At 41.1% G+C, this 17,406-nt stretch overlaps 1 protein-coding gene across 1 annotated transcript in view; it reads left to right on the forward strand.

The window, feature by feature from the left end:
- Positions 1 to 17,406, forward strand: part of LOC149274085 (sodium- and chloride-dependent transporter XTRP3-like) — a 122,626-nt gene that overhangs the window by 79,931 nt on the left and 25,289 nt on the right. The window contains exons 4-6 of the mRNA XM_089505849.1: positions 3,098 to 3,189; positions 12,125 to 12,352; positions 13,859 to 13,969. Of these exons, the coding sequence (XP_089361975.1) occupies positions 3,098 to 3,189; positions 12,125 to 12,352; positions 13,859 to 13,969 (431 nt within the window). The remainder of the gene's footprint in view (positions 1 to 3,097; positions 3,190 to 12,124; positions 12,353 to 13,858; positions 13,970 to 17,406) is intronic.

The following is a 17,406-nucleotide window of genomic DNA, read 5'->3' on the forward strand; positions in this document are numbered from 1 at the left end:
CAGGCAGGCAGGCAAGCAGGCAAGCAGGCAGGCAGGCAGGCAGGCAGATCCAGGGTCTCGCATGAACTGTAGCTCCAAATAACTTAATGAACTCATAACTCTGTTAATGGGAGGCAGGGATATAAAGCCAGGTGAGGGAGGCAGGGTAATAGCATAACCAAATACAGCTGAACAGAAATACACAGCTGAACAGAAATACGGCTGACCAGTCGCGTGTTTTATGGATTATGATAAATTGTATAAAAGAAGCAATTTGGAAAATTCTGCTATGACTTACAACCGCACCGCAGAAGACCTTTCCTCTGACCGTGTAATTGCCTCTAATGGAACCTTAGTAAGAAAGGAAGCCCTGCAGATATTTGAAAATGCGCTACGTGCTAGATCTAGGAAGTAGCACCTCTGAGAGCGCCTGGACGTCGCCCTTTGGAGAGGGGTACTTTCAGGATTCCAGCTTGTCAGCCAGGAATCTGTATTTATTTTCTAGGTGTCATATCCGCGGCAGCTTCTAGAGGCCGCCTGTCTGTACACAGTGCCCTGTAGGCTAACGAGCTGACCAGCTGCCTCTGCTACCCCTTAAATAGCTGCTTTCTCCTCCATTTGAGGCCTTTTTATTGCAGTTTAGCAGCCTATTGCTGTGGTTCGGGACTAGGTCCTGAATTGTTCCTGGCATCCTGCTTCTGATCTTCGGCTTTTGACCCAGCTTGATTTTGATCACTCTCCTGCACACAGTATCTGGCTTTTCTGAGCCCAGCTACACAGAGCGGGCCCCTGCCAATTCAGCTACATAGCGTGGCTTCCTGCCAGAAGGGCTTCCCAGTTGTGTGTCTGGTTCCCTGTCAAGAAACTTACAGCCTGTACTTGACTGTCAACCAAGCTTCCCCAATGCAGACCATATCGTACTATTCAGCCTGTGGTGTGTTTCATTTCGACCTGTTTGTATCATACTTCTAGTTATAATGCATTGTGGGTTACAAACTGAGCCTCTGGTATTCCCTTGCAACTGTGTTCCTTCCTGACCTGCTTACCCGAGTCCTGACAACCAGTGACGCCTATTTATCCACAATAGCCTAAATGGAGATTCAGACCAGAAAAATATGTGTGTGTGTGTATATAATATATATATTATATCTATATCTATTTAGAAACAATTAGAAATTACGCAGCTACAGCCTAGTAGCCCAACTGTTCGATTAGGGACAGTGCTGGCAAGTTGTCCATCTTAGCAAAATTTAAAGACTTAATATCCTTTGCTCATTTGCCTGGAGATTCTTATTCCTTTCTGTCATTTATTGCTGATCGCTTTTTTGTTATTTAGTGTTAGGAAGAGGAAAACAGACGTATATAGCAAAACAGCTACGCTATGTTAACTGTTTAAAAAGGGGTTGCGTTCACAATCAAACTGCATCTTAGCAAAATGTAAACACTTGATATCTATTACGGCGGGCAAGGGTTACATTGGGAGGGCACAAACTTTTTTCTGCCCTGTGCGACCCCACTGTATAGATTTTTCCATCATTTGACATTTACTTATATTTTATTATATATTTATGGTGATTTGGTTTAGCCCATTTAATGTTTTATTTATGTATTTATAGTATAATTGTTGCTTCCCTCTTCTATTTTTATGATTCCTCATTAAATGACTTGCCTGATTACCTGAGAAAAGGTAGCGTTTATTGAAGATATTATTAGTGATATAATTAGTTCTTTTTATTGGTGATTTTTATTTGAGGAGGTTTTGATCTAGTGTTTCATATATAATTTAACTTTAGTTATTATTGAATTAGATTTTGTTATTTTACCTTTATACTTAATCTAGCCCTGGGGGTTTACATGCATAGGTTTCCCACTCTAATTCGTGTTTAAAATAATGTTTTAATGCGTGGTCCTTAACGCTGCTTAAGCTTTCTGTCTTTTTACACTTTGCTAATTTAGGTCAGACCCAGGGCCCCAATGCTCATTCATGCCCCATTATGAGAACACCTCTTCCTCCTTAAGCCCCTCCCTTGTGGTTACATCCCAACATATCTAATTTTTAAAAATATGACTTTCAGTGTTTTGCACAACTAATCTTAAATGCATAAATCTATAAATACAGAAACTCAATCTGAAAAATATTAAAGTAAATACCGTATTTGCTCGATTATAAGACGACCCTAATTATAAGACAACCCCCCAAATCTGAATATTAATTTAGGAAAAAAGAAAAAGCCTGAATATAAGACGACCCTATAGGAAAAAAAGTTTTACCAGTAAATGTTAATTCATATAAACTATTTTTTTAATAAAAGCTATGATTGAGAAAAATACTTTGGTTTTATTTCCTTCTATTTTCCAACCTGCCCCCCCCCAGCTATGCACATCTACCCCAGAAATGCCTTATACCCCCTATATGCCACTGTGCCCCATGATATGCCTTTTAACCCTCTAAATGCCACTGTGCCCCATGATATGCCTTTTGACACCCTATGTGCCACTCTGCCTCCAGAAATGCCTTATACCCCTATATGCCACTCTGGCATTTAGAGGGTTAAAAGGCATTTCTGGAGGCAGAGTGGCATTAAGGGGGTTAAAAGGCATTTCACAGAGCACTCTGCCTACAGAAATTCCTTATGCCCCCCATTTAACACTCCCTTCCCCGGCCCCCCCCCCCAAACTTACCGGAGCTTCTGAGTCCCCTGTCATGTAGCCGGGGCAGCGTGTAGAGCTCTACGCGAATCGCGTACACATCTACACGCTACACACCGGGGACTCAGAAGCACCGGTAAGTGGGGGGGGGCAGGAGGATCCAGGTCCCCTGCAGCTGCCTATTTGAGGTCTGATTATAAGACGACACCGATTATAAGACGAGGGTTATTTTTCAGAGCATTTATGCAAATATGGTATATTTCCTGTCACTGTAAATAAGAACTAAAACTGGGTAGTGCAAAGGCTCATTGAAAGCATATTAAAATTTTGACTCTGTGCCGGAGTGTCCAATGGGTCAGTCCGCCCCTGGGTCAGACTTGTAATGCATATTTTTTCATGGTGAAATGCCATAGAGACATAAATACAAACCTATGCTTACATCTCATTTATATATCTTATGTTTCCACAGGAATTGCCAGTGTTATGATATCATTTTTCCTGTGTATTTATTACAATGTAATAAATTCCTGGGCTTTCTGGTACCTATTTCACTCATTCCAGGTATGTATAAAATTATTTTATCAAGATATGTTTTATAAAATACTACTATTGTAATACATTTAAGTGCATGAACATGTTTAATTATTGTTGACATAAAACTGTAAAGTAGATTCATTGTGATACAGCAATTTGCACCGTAAAAGTCAAACCATATGTGTACACAGAGGCACAGCGGCTTTCTCCACAAGTTGTGCCGTGGCCAGCTCTTTGCCCCTACTGTGAATTACCTGAGGAGCTAAGCCTGGACTAATAGAAGGTAAAACAAAGGCAGGGTCTGCTTTCAACCCTGATGCGTACTAAATAATGTTTCAGGGAAGCTTGTAAGACACTTTTGTGGAGTTGTCATTTAAAATGGATAGGGTCTATCTTACTATTGTGGAAGAAAGTTGCATAGCTGGTTGACAAGTATGTGGAAATTCATCTTGGTGAAAGGGGAAACATGCACAGGAGCAGCAATGATAAACAATCCGAGATGTGCAAGAATATTGAAATACTGCTAAGCGCTATTGGCGTCTTAGGCGTCTCATCTCTGGATAATTTTTGTCTCTGGTAGATGATGAACAACGGTTCTGACTTTCTTTCTTTGTTGTCTTCTGACAGCTATCACTTGACAGGACCCCAGAAGATGTTTGATCTCTATCAATTCCTCCTTAGGGCACTTTGTTTTACCAAAGAGTCTTCTAGGTCATTGCCTTCCTTATCCACTCCTGGTATTTTAGAATGGCCTCTTGTTTTCTTCCAATATATTGTAATGTCCTTAGCTGTCACTATATTACCTATGGTAGTGATCAATTTTTCCCTGCCATCCCTGGTAAAACATAGATAGACTCTTCCCCTGTACCTGAGATACTTAAAAGTCCCTCCCAACCTGCTATCCTCAGTTTTTTCTCCTGCCCTTCATCAGGTAGGGAGGACTTGTCTCCTCTTTATTATTTTCTCCGGCTCCAGGCGGAGCCGGTTCACCGGGCTACTCCCCCTTAGGGGGGGATACCCCTGCACCTGAGCCGGATGGCGGGTGCCTGCTGCTCCTTGTTCCTCCCCGCGGTTGGTATGGCAGGAGTTCAGGTCAGTGGCTTCTACCGTAGCATGGTGGAGCTATCATGGCGTCTCTTCCGGCCAGGAGCATTACACACTTCCGGAAGTGCGTTCCAAGCCTCGTTTTCGGACGATTTTAAAAATGTTGGCGCCAAATTACCACTGTTGCGGCTTGCAGTCTGATTACCTATTTAAATGGATGGGTGAGTAGGTACTTTACTTTTCAGTTCCTGCTGTTGCATCTGGTGTTATTGTTATTATTTACTATTTACTATTATGTTGGCTCCTGATAATTCTGAGTCTCCCTCTGTTGAGGATAAGCCTAAAAAGGCTTTAATGAAATCTAAATATGCTCAGTGCTCTTAATAAACCTCAGTGTCGACAGCCCTGTGAGGCTCCCTGCTTGGAGAGACCTTCTTTGTCAGGGCCAGTTTCTTCACCCTCATCCAGAGATCTTCCAGCTGATGGCCTGGAGGTTGAGCGCAGGATCCTGAAGGCTTGGGTTTTTCTGCTTCAGTGACTGTGACTCTTCTTCACAGTAGGAAGAGGGTGGAGGGTGGAAGTCTGGAGAAGATTTTGCAGTTTGTGTGATTCCAGACAGATTCTACCGGCCTCCTGTTCCCCGGGATCGATTCTGGAGTTTCTACAAGAAGGATTTGACCTTGGGCTACAACCTTCTACATTCAAGGTCCAGATTTCTGCTCTCAGTGCCTTACTGGGGGTTGACTTCATCCACGGCCAGTCACTAAGATGGTTCCCTGGGTGGCTATTACCTCGGCTAGACGTATCAGTGAGCTTCAGACTCTGTCTATGCAAGATCCTTTCCTGTGTTTCTTTCGGGGGAAAGTTGTCCTATCTCTGCCTCCAGAGTTAATTCCTAAGGTTCAGTCGGCTTTTCATAGAAACCAAGAGTTCATGTTGCCTACCTTTTTTTCCATCTCCACGGTCTGCTGAAGAGGAGGCTCTGCATACTCTAGACCTTAAGAGATGCTTTACTATTTATCTGGAACGGACTTGTCCCCTACGTAAGTCTTCTCAGCTGTTTTTTGGCAGTTTCTGGTCCCAGCAGGGGTTCGAACATCTCCAAGCGCTCCATTGCTAGGTGGATTGTGTCAGCCATTAGCCTGGCATACTCTGCAGCTGGCCAATCTTCAACCTACGGGGATCAGAGCTCACTCTACGCTACAGGGTCGCATTTCTCCCGAACAGATTTGTAAGACGTAAAATACAGTATAACAAAAGTGGCGCACATCTATGTGGAGAATATAAAATATATTTCCCACTTCTAAAAAGATTTCTGCAAATGTTTTTATACAATCCCTGCTTAGAGGAACATTGTTCGGTCTTTCCTTAGCATACACCTCTCTCCAGGTAGTGGTATTCTCAATTGAAGAGGGTTTTCAGGCATCTATGGAGACCGACAGCAGCATAATGAGTATGTTTTTTCCCACCCTTCGTCTTGGGTATATCTATCTGTGTCACTAGGGATGGCAGGAAAACAGTAAGTTCTACTTACTGAGAGCTTCTTTTCCCTGCAGATCCCTGGTGACACGTTTGTTCCATCCCTTCCTTTTCAATAAAGAATTTTGTATCAGATTTGTTTTTCCTGTGTGGTCTTTGTTATTTACTGAGGATAGCAGGTGGGGAGGGGCTTTTAAGTATTTTGGAGTCCTGCCCTATCTCAGGTACGGAGGAGGAGTCCAGGCCCGGACTGGGACAAAAAATAGGCCCGGGCATTTCAGACTGAGCAGCCCATTTTTATCAAAAAACATATATGTACATACACATACATAATACTTGGTCATTCAACATGGGAAGCCTGAAGCCACAATTTAGTGCAACTAATCCTTGAAATAAATAATACCTTATCTTTTCCACTAAATGATTTCAGGGCCTTGAATGTTTTGTCCCCTGAAGTCACTACAAATTCAGGAGGGTGTTTTATCTCTGGATAAGTAAAAATTAAATAGTTCCTACTGCAAATTAAGGAAACGGATAACCAAACACACACACACCAGGACAGGCTTTTCCACACCGACACCCAGACACACACACACACCAGGACAGGCTCTGCCACACCAACACCAGACACACACACCAGTTTAAAAAAAAAAAAAGAAAAAATGGTTCAGCACTCAACTCCCAGGAAGCTGGGTGCTAGCAGGAAAAAAGGGACAGCATTAACCCTCTTGAAGTATACGAACACAGAAAAGAATCCCAGCACTCCAATCAGCTTCCAATCCTTAGGTTACTTTATTCAGCGAAAGCAAAAAAAAAAAAAAAGCAACAAAGGCCCTGTTTGGCTGAAACGTTGCTTTTTTTTTATTTATTTTTTTTGCTTTCTCTGAATAAAGTAACCTAAGGCTTGGAAGCTGATTGGAGTGCTGGGATTCTTTTCTGTGTTCGTACACACACACACCAGGACAGGCTCTGCCACACCACACCCTAACACACACACACACACACCAGGACAGGCTCTGCCACACTGACACCCGCATCCGGAGGGTTTCCACGGACGGTTTCACTTTGGTATTGATTTATGTGGTACACAGTATATAGGTCGCACTTCAAGAGAACTAAAAGTAAGGGCCTTGGAACATCTAGGCAGAATTCGGAACAATAATTTGAAACACAGCATCCCGAGACATTGTAATAGTTGTAAATCATTTTTTTCCCCCCGAGTTTAAAATAATAGGCATAGACCTAACAGAACCACACTGGCGAGGGGGAGACATAATACAAGTATTGTCTCAAAAAGAAACAGAATGGATTTATAAATTTAGAACTTTTAAATGGCCACAAACACTTTGTGGACAATATATATGTACCCTGGAAACATAAATATACTATAGGAGGTTAAATACGAGTTATCCTCTTTCTTCTTCCTTTTTTCCTTTTTTAATATTTTTGAATATACCGATGTTTCTGTTCCCTTAATTTATCATCTTGTTGTCCTTCGAATGAAAACTCAACATCTTCGGGACATTTTGCAAGACCTTACTGGGTTTGTAACCCCATTGACAACGGCACGGGGTTGCGGGCTTAACTGAGAGGTGGATGGCGACGATGCTCGACTGGGTTTACAACTCGATGGTTGATTCCTCTTTTCTTCTCTAACGTGCAGAGGCGAGTAGGATTCTCCTCTACGGATATACGATGGACACATACACCGGGACTACGGATTTGTATTATTATTTATCGATCAAGGTGATTATCAACACCGATTCTACGTACAATACTCTCCTGAGGAAGCCAAAACGGCGAAACGCGTTGAGAGACACCTACACAGTGTTGAAGCTGTACAGATTTTAATTTGTGTGTTTTATGCATAACATTTTGGTTATGCCAGCAAGACTGTGAGTGCATTTTCTTTATTGCGATTAGCATTACTTGAAGATATTGCACTATTTTGGTTTTATGTTAATTTCTACAGATTTTATGAAGAAATAAAGATTATCAACTTTAACCCCTGAGGAGCTTTTCGTATTCACTTTTTTGTGAGTGCATCCATTTTTTTTTTATTTTTACATATATTATCTATTGTATTACACTATTGTGTGTTATTTTTCCCTTTTATTTTCAAGCGCCCCAATATCGTTGGTTTTTGAATTGTTGAACATTTGAGGAAGTGTTTTTTTGGGCAGCAGCTGTACAGATTTTAGGAAGTATTGTTTACTACATATTTCACGTGCACTGGTGTTTATTTTTTATTGCTAGGCAAAAAAAATAGCCTAAATTGAGATCCAGACCAGTGACATCTATTGGGCCACAATAGCCTAAATTGAGATCCAGACCAGTGACACCTATTGGGTCACAATAGCCTAAATTGGGATCCAGACCAGTGACACCTATTAGGCAAAATAGCCTAAATTGGGATCCAGACCAGTGACACCTATTAGGCAAAAATAGCCTAAATCTAAACTATATATATATATATATATATATATATATATATATATAAGAAAAGTATATAAGGAACAATTCGACATTAGACAACTACAGCCTAGTAGCCCAACTGTTTGATTAGGGACTGTACAAGCAAACTGTCCATCTTAGCAAAATTTAAACACTTTATATCCTTCGCTCATTTGCCTGAAGACTCTCATTCTTTTCAGTCAGCTAATACTGATCACTTTTTTATTTAGTGTTAGGTACAGAAAAAAAACATATATAGAAGAACAGCTACATTACATTAACTGTTTGATAAGGGGTTGTGTTCAAATGGTGCATCTTAGCAAAATTTAAACAGTTGATATTTGTCACGGCGGGGAAAGGTTACATTGGGGTGGGGCAAAATTTTTATTTTGTCCCGGGCGACTGCAACTCTGGTTACATCACTGATCAACATGTCTTTTACAGTCATTTTAAAATATGTACTGACACCTTTTCACATTAAATTATGCTATATTATATTACCTTATTATTCAACCTATGGAGTATTGTTTTTATTCAATAACTACTTTACACATGTCTACAGGGAGTTTGGCCTCATCACCTACATACAATACAGTAGCTCCTTAATATATAGTTATATATATATATATATATATATATATATATATATATATATATATATAGTAATAATAATGTGAGACTATAACAGATTTATGCACACCTATTAATCTCACTAGGTCATTTAAGAAATCACTGATGCAAACAGTGCAGCGAGCTAGAATGTTGTTTTGGGTTTTTTTTACACTTTTTATGTAGTCTGGGGTGAAGTGCTTCTTTTTCTTATTTGGACAGTCTGCCATCTCTCTTTGTGCTAATCAGTTTTTTGGTTCTCTCTGCACAATTTACGGAACAAATGCCACATTAAAATTCAACCCACTATGGCATGTACTGATGGCATAAGAACCACTTTGAAATGTCTGCTTTTACTTTGAGGTTCTAAATTGCAATACAATGCCGTGATATATGCAAATTAACACAGGATGTTTGCATCTATTACTATGCGACTTAGTTTCCCCAAAATGTGAAAGGTTTGAAAATATATCTATATACATATATCGTATTTGCTCTATTATAAGATGACCCCTCAAAATCTGAATATTCATTTAGGAAAAAAAAAAAGCCTGAATATAAGACTACCCTATAGTAAAAAAGTTTTACTAGTAAATATTAAGTCACATGCAAATTTCATAATAAAAACTACCACCTTTTGTCAAACTTTGCAGTAGTAATTTATTTTGTGTTTTTATCACACAAATTGTACTTCAGGTGTGAATTTACAGCTCCTGGTATATGCCACTGCCACACACCATCCCAATATGTGTTCAGCAAAATCTCCCGAGTACAGTGATACCATCCATACATGGGTTTGCTGGGTTGTTTCTTAGGTAAAATGCCATATTTGGGAAGTTCATATTTTTCAACTTGGAACTTTAATATCTGGTCATACTGCCCTCTTGTCCTAAGTGTTACTTCATCGTTATAACATTGTGATTAGAAAGCTGGGCGGCCACAGTGCATCCTGGGGTAGGTTTTTGGTTTCGCTGAATGCCTCGCTATAGAGACATTTCAGCGACACCATTGAAGCTTAGAAGACAATAATTGATCGCCTCCTAAACTCTTTTAAAAAGGGCATTGACTCCTTAGAAACATTGTTTCTAAGCTTGTTTAATGCCATGACATGCCAGGCACGACATTGGCCGTTAAGTGACTGTTTTTCCGCAACATGCCTGGCGTGTCATTGGTCGTTAAGGGGTCAAAAAATAATGTTATTTTTTGTTGAGGGCTTGACAGTAAGTGGGCAACTGTTCTGTGACTCATGTTAGCAAGAATCAGACATATTTTCCTTCATCCTGACAAGCTGATTTACAATATTTTGCAGTAGTTGCCATGGTAGCACACCATTGGTTATACGACCAATCAACAGCATTCTATGCTCTGCAGAGGAAGCCTTTGTGAATCTCTCCTCTGTAACAGAAGTCTCATGTATGCAGTAAAACATGCAAGTTTTACTTGGAAAGTTGTGGAAAGCACATGTTTTGGAAGAGAAAGTTTTGTGAAAAAACGTGTACCTTCTTTAACCCCTTAATGACAAAGCCCATACATGTACAGGCTCAAAATTCATTGTTTTCCATGGGTTTAGGGACCGCCCATTGTCCTTAAGGGGTTAAATTCTGTGGTTTTACATATCAGGGCATAATAACAATCATCTGTCCCTTAGCAGGTTTTAAAACCAGGTAAATACACCATGTACGACAAGGAAATAATTCTACCCCTGTACAAGTCACTAGTCAGACCACACATGGAATACTGTGTACAGTACTGGGCACCAGTGTACAAGAAAGATATAGTGGAGCTGGAGAGGGTTCAAAGACGGGCAACCAGAGTAATAAGGGGAATGGGAGGACTACAGTACCCAGAAAGATTATCAGAATTGGGGTTATTTAGTTTGGAAAAAAGACGGCTTAGGGGGGACTTAATAACTATGTATAAATATATAAGGGGACAGTACAGAGATCACTCCCAGGACCTATTTATACCCAGGACTGTATCTATAACAAGGGGACATCCTCTACGGCTGGAGGAAAGAAGGTTTCTACACCAGCACAGACGGGGGTTCTTTACAGTAAGAGCGGTGAGATTATGGAACTCTCTGCCAGAGGAAGTGGTGATGGTAAACTCAATAAAAGAGTTCAAAAGGAGCCTGGACGTGTTTCTTGAAAGCAATAATATTACAAGTTATGGATATTAGATTAATAGGGACAGAACGTTGATCCAGGGATTTATTCTGATTGCCATATTTGGAGTCGGGAAGGAATTTTCCCCCTGGTATGGGGCAATTGGCATCTGCTTCATAAGGGTTTTTTGCCTTCCTCTGGATCAACACAGTAGGGACACAATATGTATATAGGTTGAACTTGATGGACTTTGGTCTTTTTTCAACCTTATGAACTATGTTACTATGTTACTATGTTACATGATTTATTCAACAAAAATAAAGCCAAAATGGAGAAACCATGTGTGAAAAACTAAGTACACCTTATGATTCAACAGCTTGTAGAACCACCTTTAGCAGCAATAACTTTTTTTATCTTGAAACCCATGTGACATTAGATGTTCAACAATCCTATCCTTTAATCGAGTTTTCAATAATTTCCCCACTACTGATGTAAGACTTACTGGCCTGTAGTACGGGCCCAACTCCTCCCTACTTCCTCTCTTCTGAATGGGCACAACATTCACTAATTTCCAATCTATTGGGACTACTCCCATTAACAATGATTCTTTAACTAAATCTGTTAATAGTTTTGCTACTACACCACCAAGCTCTTTTAATAACTTGGGGTGTATCCTGTTTGGCCCCATCAACTTATTTGTCTTTAACTTAGACAGCTGAAGTAGAACGTCCTCCTCAATAAACTCATATGTATCAAATGACTCATTAGTATTTTTTCCTAACTGAGGTCGCTTATCTTAATTTTCATCTGTAAAAATTGAATAGAAATATTCTGGGCATTTCTCTCTTCTGCATGTGCTTTGGCAGCTCATAACTCCAGGTAAAAACTCCTTTTACCAATGTATCAATCTGCTTTGTTGCAAAACAGATTGATACATGTTAGTAATGTGTTTGGCTTCTATTTTGAAATTACCGTATTTGCTCGATTATAAGACAAGGTTTTTTTTTCAGAGCAAATGCTCTCGTTTTATAATCAGACCTCAAATAGAGGTCAGACTACAAGACTGAGATCCAGATCCCCCGCAGCGCTGCAGGGGGCCTGGATCCTCCTCTCTGGCAGCGGGTGCGTGTCTGCACGAAGCACGCAGACAACCTGCACTTCTGCCGGGGCTTCTATGACGGATTGCCGGCGTGACAAGACCTTCCAGTGCTCCACCATAGAATTTGTTTATATATTTTGATTTTGTCATATATTTTCTTATATTTTCTTAGGATCCTTTGCCATGGTCCACCTGCCCATTGAACAGCAACATGACTGCTTATATTGAAGAGTGTGAAAAGTCCTCTCCTACTCAATATTTCTGGTACAGGGGAACCATAAATATATCATCATCTATTTCGGATAGTGGGACAATCCAATGGGAACAGGCGGTCTGCTTAATTTTAGCATGGTTTGCTGTATACCTTTGCATTTTGAGAGGTCCTGAATCAACTGGAAAAGTAAGTGATATGTTTGGCTTAAGTGTTTGTGGATATGTATCTGTTATACTTTGTTTAAATCAAATTATCAGCATCTAAGACCATCTTTAACCCCAACCTCTGTTTTGCATAATTGATATCAGCTTAATAGTCATGGATATCACAATATGATTTTCCCAAATTCTCCATTTAATCACTCTGAGAAATGTAGCTACAGTAAAGCTACACAAGTTATTTAAAATTAAAGAGAATACCTTACACCTTTTTGGATTGTTTTCCATGATATTTTACAATACACATTCTCTGAGCAAACTGAACAAAAATCGCTAAAATAATTTGCAGGTCATTTGATATATATTCTTTCCCTGTAACCCCCCTCCAGATTCTGGAGGCCGAAAGGGGTTATCTCCTCTGAGGTAGCCAATTCTTGTCTACCGTAGTATATTCTGGGGAGGTGGGGGTTACAGGGAAAGAATGTATATCAAACGACCTGCAAATTATTTTAGAGATTTCTGTTCAATTTGGAAATAGAGCATCATATGGGACAAGGAAGGTTGACCCTCAGTCCTTTCGGGACAGTATATACAGAGGTAGATTTCAAAGAGCCAGAGGAAGGGAAAGGGATGACAAGCCAAAGAAGTTCTGACTGCATGTTAAACCAAGTGGGAGGACGCCTCTCCAAGTTCTCCCAGCAATGGTCTCGGATTACATCAGACCCATAGACTTTACGTATTATCCATCAGGGTTACCTGATTGAATTCAACCAGGGTCCTCCCATAAGCTTCTTCGAATTGAGAGCTCACTCGACAAGATCAGTTTCAACCTCCTGGGCCGAACTTGCATGTCTAGACCCTTCAGTCATTTGTAAAGCAGCCACCGGGACTAACTTCGACACATCCTCTATGCATCACCGTCATGGCTGCTGAAGAGGCCAAGTTTAGCCACAGGGTCCTTCAACAAGCAGTGCCCCCATCCCTTTCTTGCTAATTCTCCTTAGTGCTACGCCACCCATTCCTTGTCCATTTCCAGGTGGCACATTTTTCCCTACCCACGTTTGTTGTTTATTACATGTTTGTTCTGGGCAAGTCTTTTTAACTAACTGGGGATTTGGGGAGGTGCCCTGCCATTCCTGAGGGGTGGAGACTATCTCTCCTTAGTGCCACCTGAAAATGGACAAGGAAAGGGAATTCCCAGGTAAGAATTCTATTATCTGCAACACTTTTTTTTAATGATTACTGTAAAGTTTATCTGGTTTATCTGACGACAATGGCACAAATGATGATCTAAGGTTGATCTCTCTTTCCTTCAGGTTGTAGTTGCTGTATTCCCTGCCTGTGAGCATGCTAGTAAATACAAATAAGTGATATTGCAATATAAAAAATGTGTTCTGATTGTAGAATGTAAACTCAAGAAAACGCAAAGTGTACTTAAAAGTTTATGAGTTTAAGGAGAGGCGTAAGTTGCAGTAATGGAAATACGATGTAAAGACAATTTTCTAGTTTAACTAATGCAGTATTTTCTTCACAGGTGGTCTATGTAACAGCTTCATTACCATACCTTGTTCTTCTTATATACTTGGTTAGAGGTCTCACACTCCATGGAGCAATAAATGGACTGGCATTTATGTTTACACCAAAGGTATATTAAAATAGTTGAATTTTCATCAGAAACGCCTGAGTAATGGTTATACACTTGTGCAACAAGCTATAGTCTATATATAACTATATATCATATTTTATAGAATGTAACCGTACTTATTCATTGTTCACTCCATTAATTGTAAAAAAAAAAAATGCCAGGGCCCCTCCTGCAAGACTTATGAAGGAAGCCCCAAACTTCTCCCTCAAAATGCTGCTTAAAGGGCAGCCTGTTATACACCTACCTGTTACTCATTCCCACTCTGCACTTCCTTTCAAGATCAGAACTTCTCGACTAAAGAAAGGAAACCGGAAGTGGCGTATTGTGCGTTTGCCAAATTTTTGGTATCTTTTATGGGTGCCGCCATTTTGTCGGTGGGCTTTATCAATCTCCCATTTGGCGCCAAATTTGAGTATTTTCAGTATCTCACAAAAGTGAGTACACCCCTCACATTTTTGTAAATATTTTATTATATCTTTTCATGTGACAACACTGAAGAAATGACACTCTGCTACAATGTAAAGTAGTGAGTGTACAGCCTGTATAACAGTGTAAATTTGCTGTCCCTTCAAAATAACTCAACACACAGCCATTAATATCTAAACAAAAGCGAGTACACCCCTAAGTGGAAAAGTCCAAATTGGACCTAAAGTGTCAATATTTAGTGTGGCCACCATTATTTTCCAGCACTGCCTTAACCCTCTTGGGCATGGAGTTCACCTGTCATGATCCAGGACGTCAACATCCCGAACCGCAACGCAGCTAATCACCCGAGTACCCGCGGATAGCGGGTGTTCAATATCTACCTTCTCCGTTGCCCAGTCTCGGTCCTCCTTGGTGCTGTGCTTCGGAGTGCCCACATCCAGCGGGTACTCGTGGTATACTTCCTCTGGTGCCTCCTCTCCAAAGGGTGGACGATACGCACGTGCGCCACGCCCCCTTTTTACTCCAAACTTCCGTGGAGAAGACATGACGCGCACAGCACTACGTCATTGGCTGGTGGTGGGGCTTGGGAGCGTGGCAAGTTTAAAAACTGAGCACTGACTCTCATTCAGTGCTCCGTTGTTGTACTGGATGAGCTGCTACTCCTGTAGTAGTTATCTTACACTACTTGTTGCTGACTTTGATTGTTCCTAACTACACTGAATTCTCCGTTCCTGACCCGGCTTGTTTGAACATTCTATTCTACTCTGTTGCCTGTTCTTGACTACGTTGAATTCTCCATTCCTGGCCCGGCTTGATTGACCATTCTATTGGATAGTATACTTATCTGTTCCTATTTGTTGCTATTACTGCATACTGGATTCCTCATCTGAAGTTCAGGTTACGAACATTACATAACAACCGAGCCATTATGGAAGCTGTAGCTGCACTCACTCAGCAGATGCCAACTTTTAACCAGTCATTACAAGATGTCCAAGCGGGTCAAAACCAGATACGGCAACAAATGCACCAAATGCAAGGCAGCCCTAATGTACATCATGATCCATTCTCAGCTCCTTCTATGTCACCTGAGTCCATGGCTCTTCAAGGAGCAGTTGCTCCGGAACCACAAATACCTATGCCAGAACGATTCAACCGCTCTATCCTGGAGACATGGGCTTCCTTCCGTCAAGCCATGGACGCTCTCTATGAGGACCCTTTCAGATCCGCTTCTACTACTAGTGCTTTAAGGGCCCTGAAATAAAGATAAAGGACCCGTAGAGGAATACATTGCAGAATTCAGACGCATTTTTATGGAGACTTCGTGGACTGAATCGCCACTGCATGGTCAGTTCTGGTTAGGCTGGTCAGAGACCATCAGAGATGAACTAGCCCATACCAACATATCCAATTTGTTAGATGAATTTGCTAAGCTATCCATACAAATAGACAGGAGACTACGAGAGAGTAAGGCCGAATGGCAAACCACCTCTACGTTCAACTGGTCTGCTATACGACTACTGGTCAAAAAGACCCCTAAGGACACAATGGAAGAGCCAATGCAAGTGGGTCTCATCAGGGGACCCCTATCCATGGATGAGAGGGAACGCCGCAGAAGCCTTGACCTATGCCTATATTGCGGAAATAAAAGTCACTACGCCAACAAATGCAGAACCAAGGCACATTTTTCAAAGGGTAAGCAAAACCCTCTCACTTTTCCAATCACTCTTTCGATATCATTACAATGGAAGGACGACCCCATCACCCTTTCAGCAATGATTGATTCCGGCGCCAGCAGCAATATCCTGGACGCTGACCTCATACAACTCCTCGGAATCTCCACCCAGGAAAAAACATCACTACGTTTCCAAAAAGGATGGTGGTCTACGCCCCCGTAAGGATTATAGAGAGATCAACAATATAACAGTGAAAAACAGTTACCCTTTACCTTAAATACCTGAACTAATGGAACGTGTTTGCTCTGCTTCTGTCTTCACAAAAATTGATTTACAACTTGGTCAGAATTAAAGATGGGCACGAGTGGAAGACAAGATATGGCCACTTTGAGTATTTAGTGATGCCTTATGGTCTATGCGATGCTCCAGCAACTTTACAACATTTCATGAATTATGTGTTTAGAGATATGTTGGATCAATTTGTCATTATTTATCTGGATGATATTTTAATCTACTCTGAATCTTTACTGGCCCACCGAGAGCATGTGTCTAAGGTAATGCGCCTCCCCTACTAGGGTTGAGATGAAACCGAAAAATATAACCACACTCCTACAATGGGCCCCTCCTACAGACGGAAAAGGCGTCCAAAGGTTCATGGGTTTCGCTAATTTGTACAGGAAATTCATCAGAAACTTCTCAAAGGTCATCCAACCCATCACAGCACTCACATCCATCAAAAAGAAGTTTGTTTGGTCCAAAGCCACATGAAGAGCCTTTGAACTCCTGAAAGAAAGGTTCACCTCGGCACCCATATTGGTTCTTCCAGTACCACAACGACCGTACGTACTCGAGGTAGATGCCTCTGACTCTGCCGTAGGAGAGTCCAAAGGGATGATTCGGATAACCAACTCCATTCAGTCGCCTTCTTCTCCCGGACACTGAACCCTGCAGAAAGGAACTATAGCGTGGGTGAGAGAGAAATGCTAGCCATGAAAATGGCCTTAGAAGAATGGCGACATTTATTGGAGTGCACCCTTCATCCCTTCACTGTCTACATAGACCATAAAAACATGGAGTTCTTCATGACTGCCAAACGCCTGCAACCCACGTCTCGCCAGATAGTCTTTGTTTTTCTCACACCTTCGGTTACACATCACATATAGGCCAGGTTCCCGTAATACCAAGGCCGATTTGTTATCGCCCATGTTTGAAACACCAACGTCGCATCCTCATGAAGAGAATACGGTACTTCAACCAGGACACTTTTTAACCGTCACACGGTCCATATGGGACATCCTCCACCTTCATTCATCCAACGTAGATCCTTCTGATACCACA

The sequence above is a fragment of the Sceloporus occidentalis genome, unplaced genomic scaffold, assembly GCF_023333645.1.
Source record: "Sceloporus occidentalis isolate IW3139 unplaced genomic scaffold, rSceOcc1.0.p SCAF_348, whole genome shotgun sequence".
Lineage (NCBI taxonomy): Eukaryota > Metazoa > Chordata > Lepidosauria > Squamata > Phrynosomatidae > Sceloporus > Sceloporus occidentalis.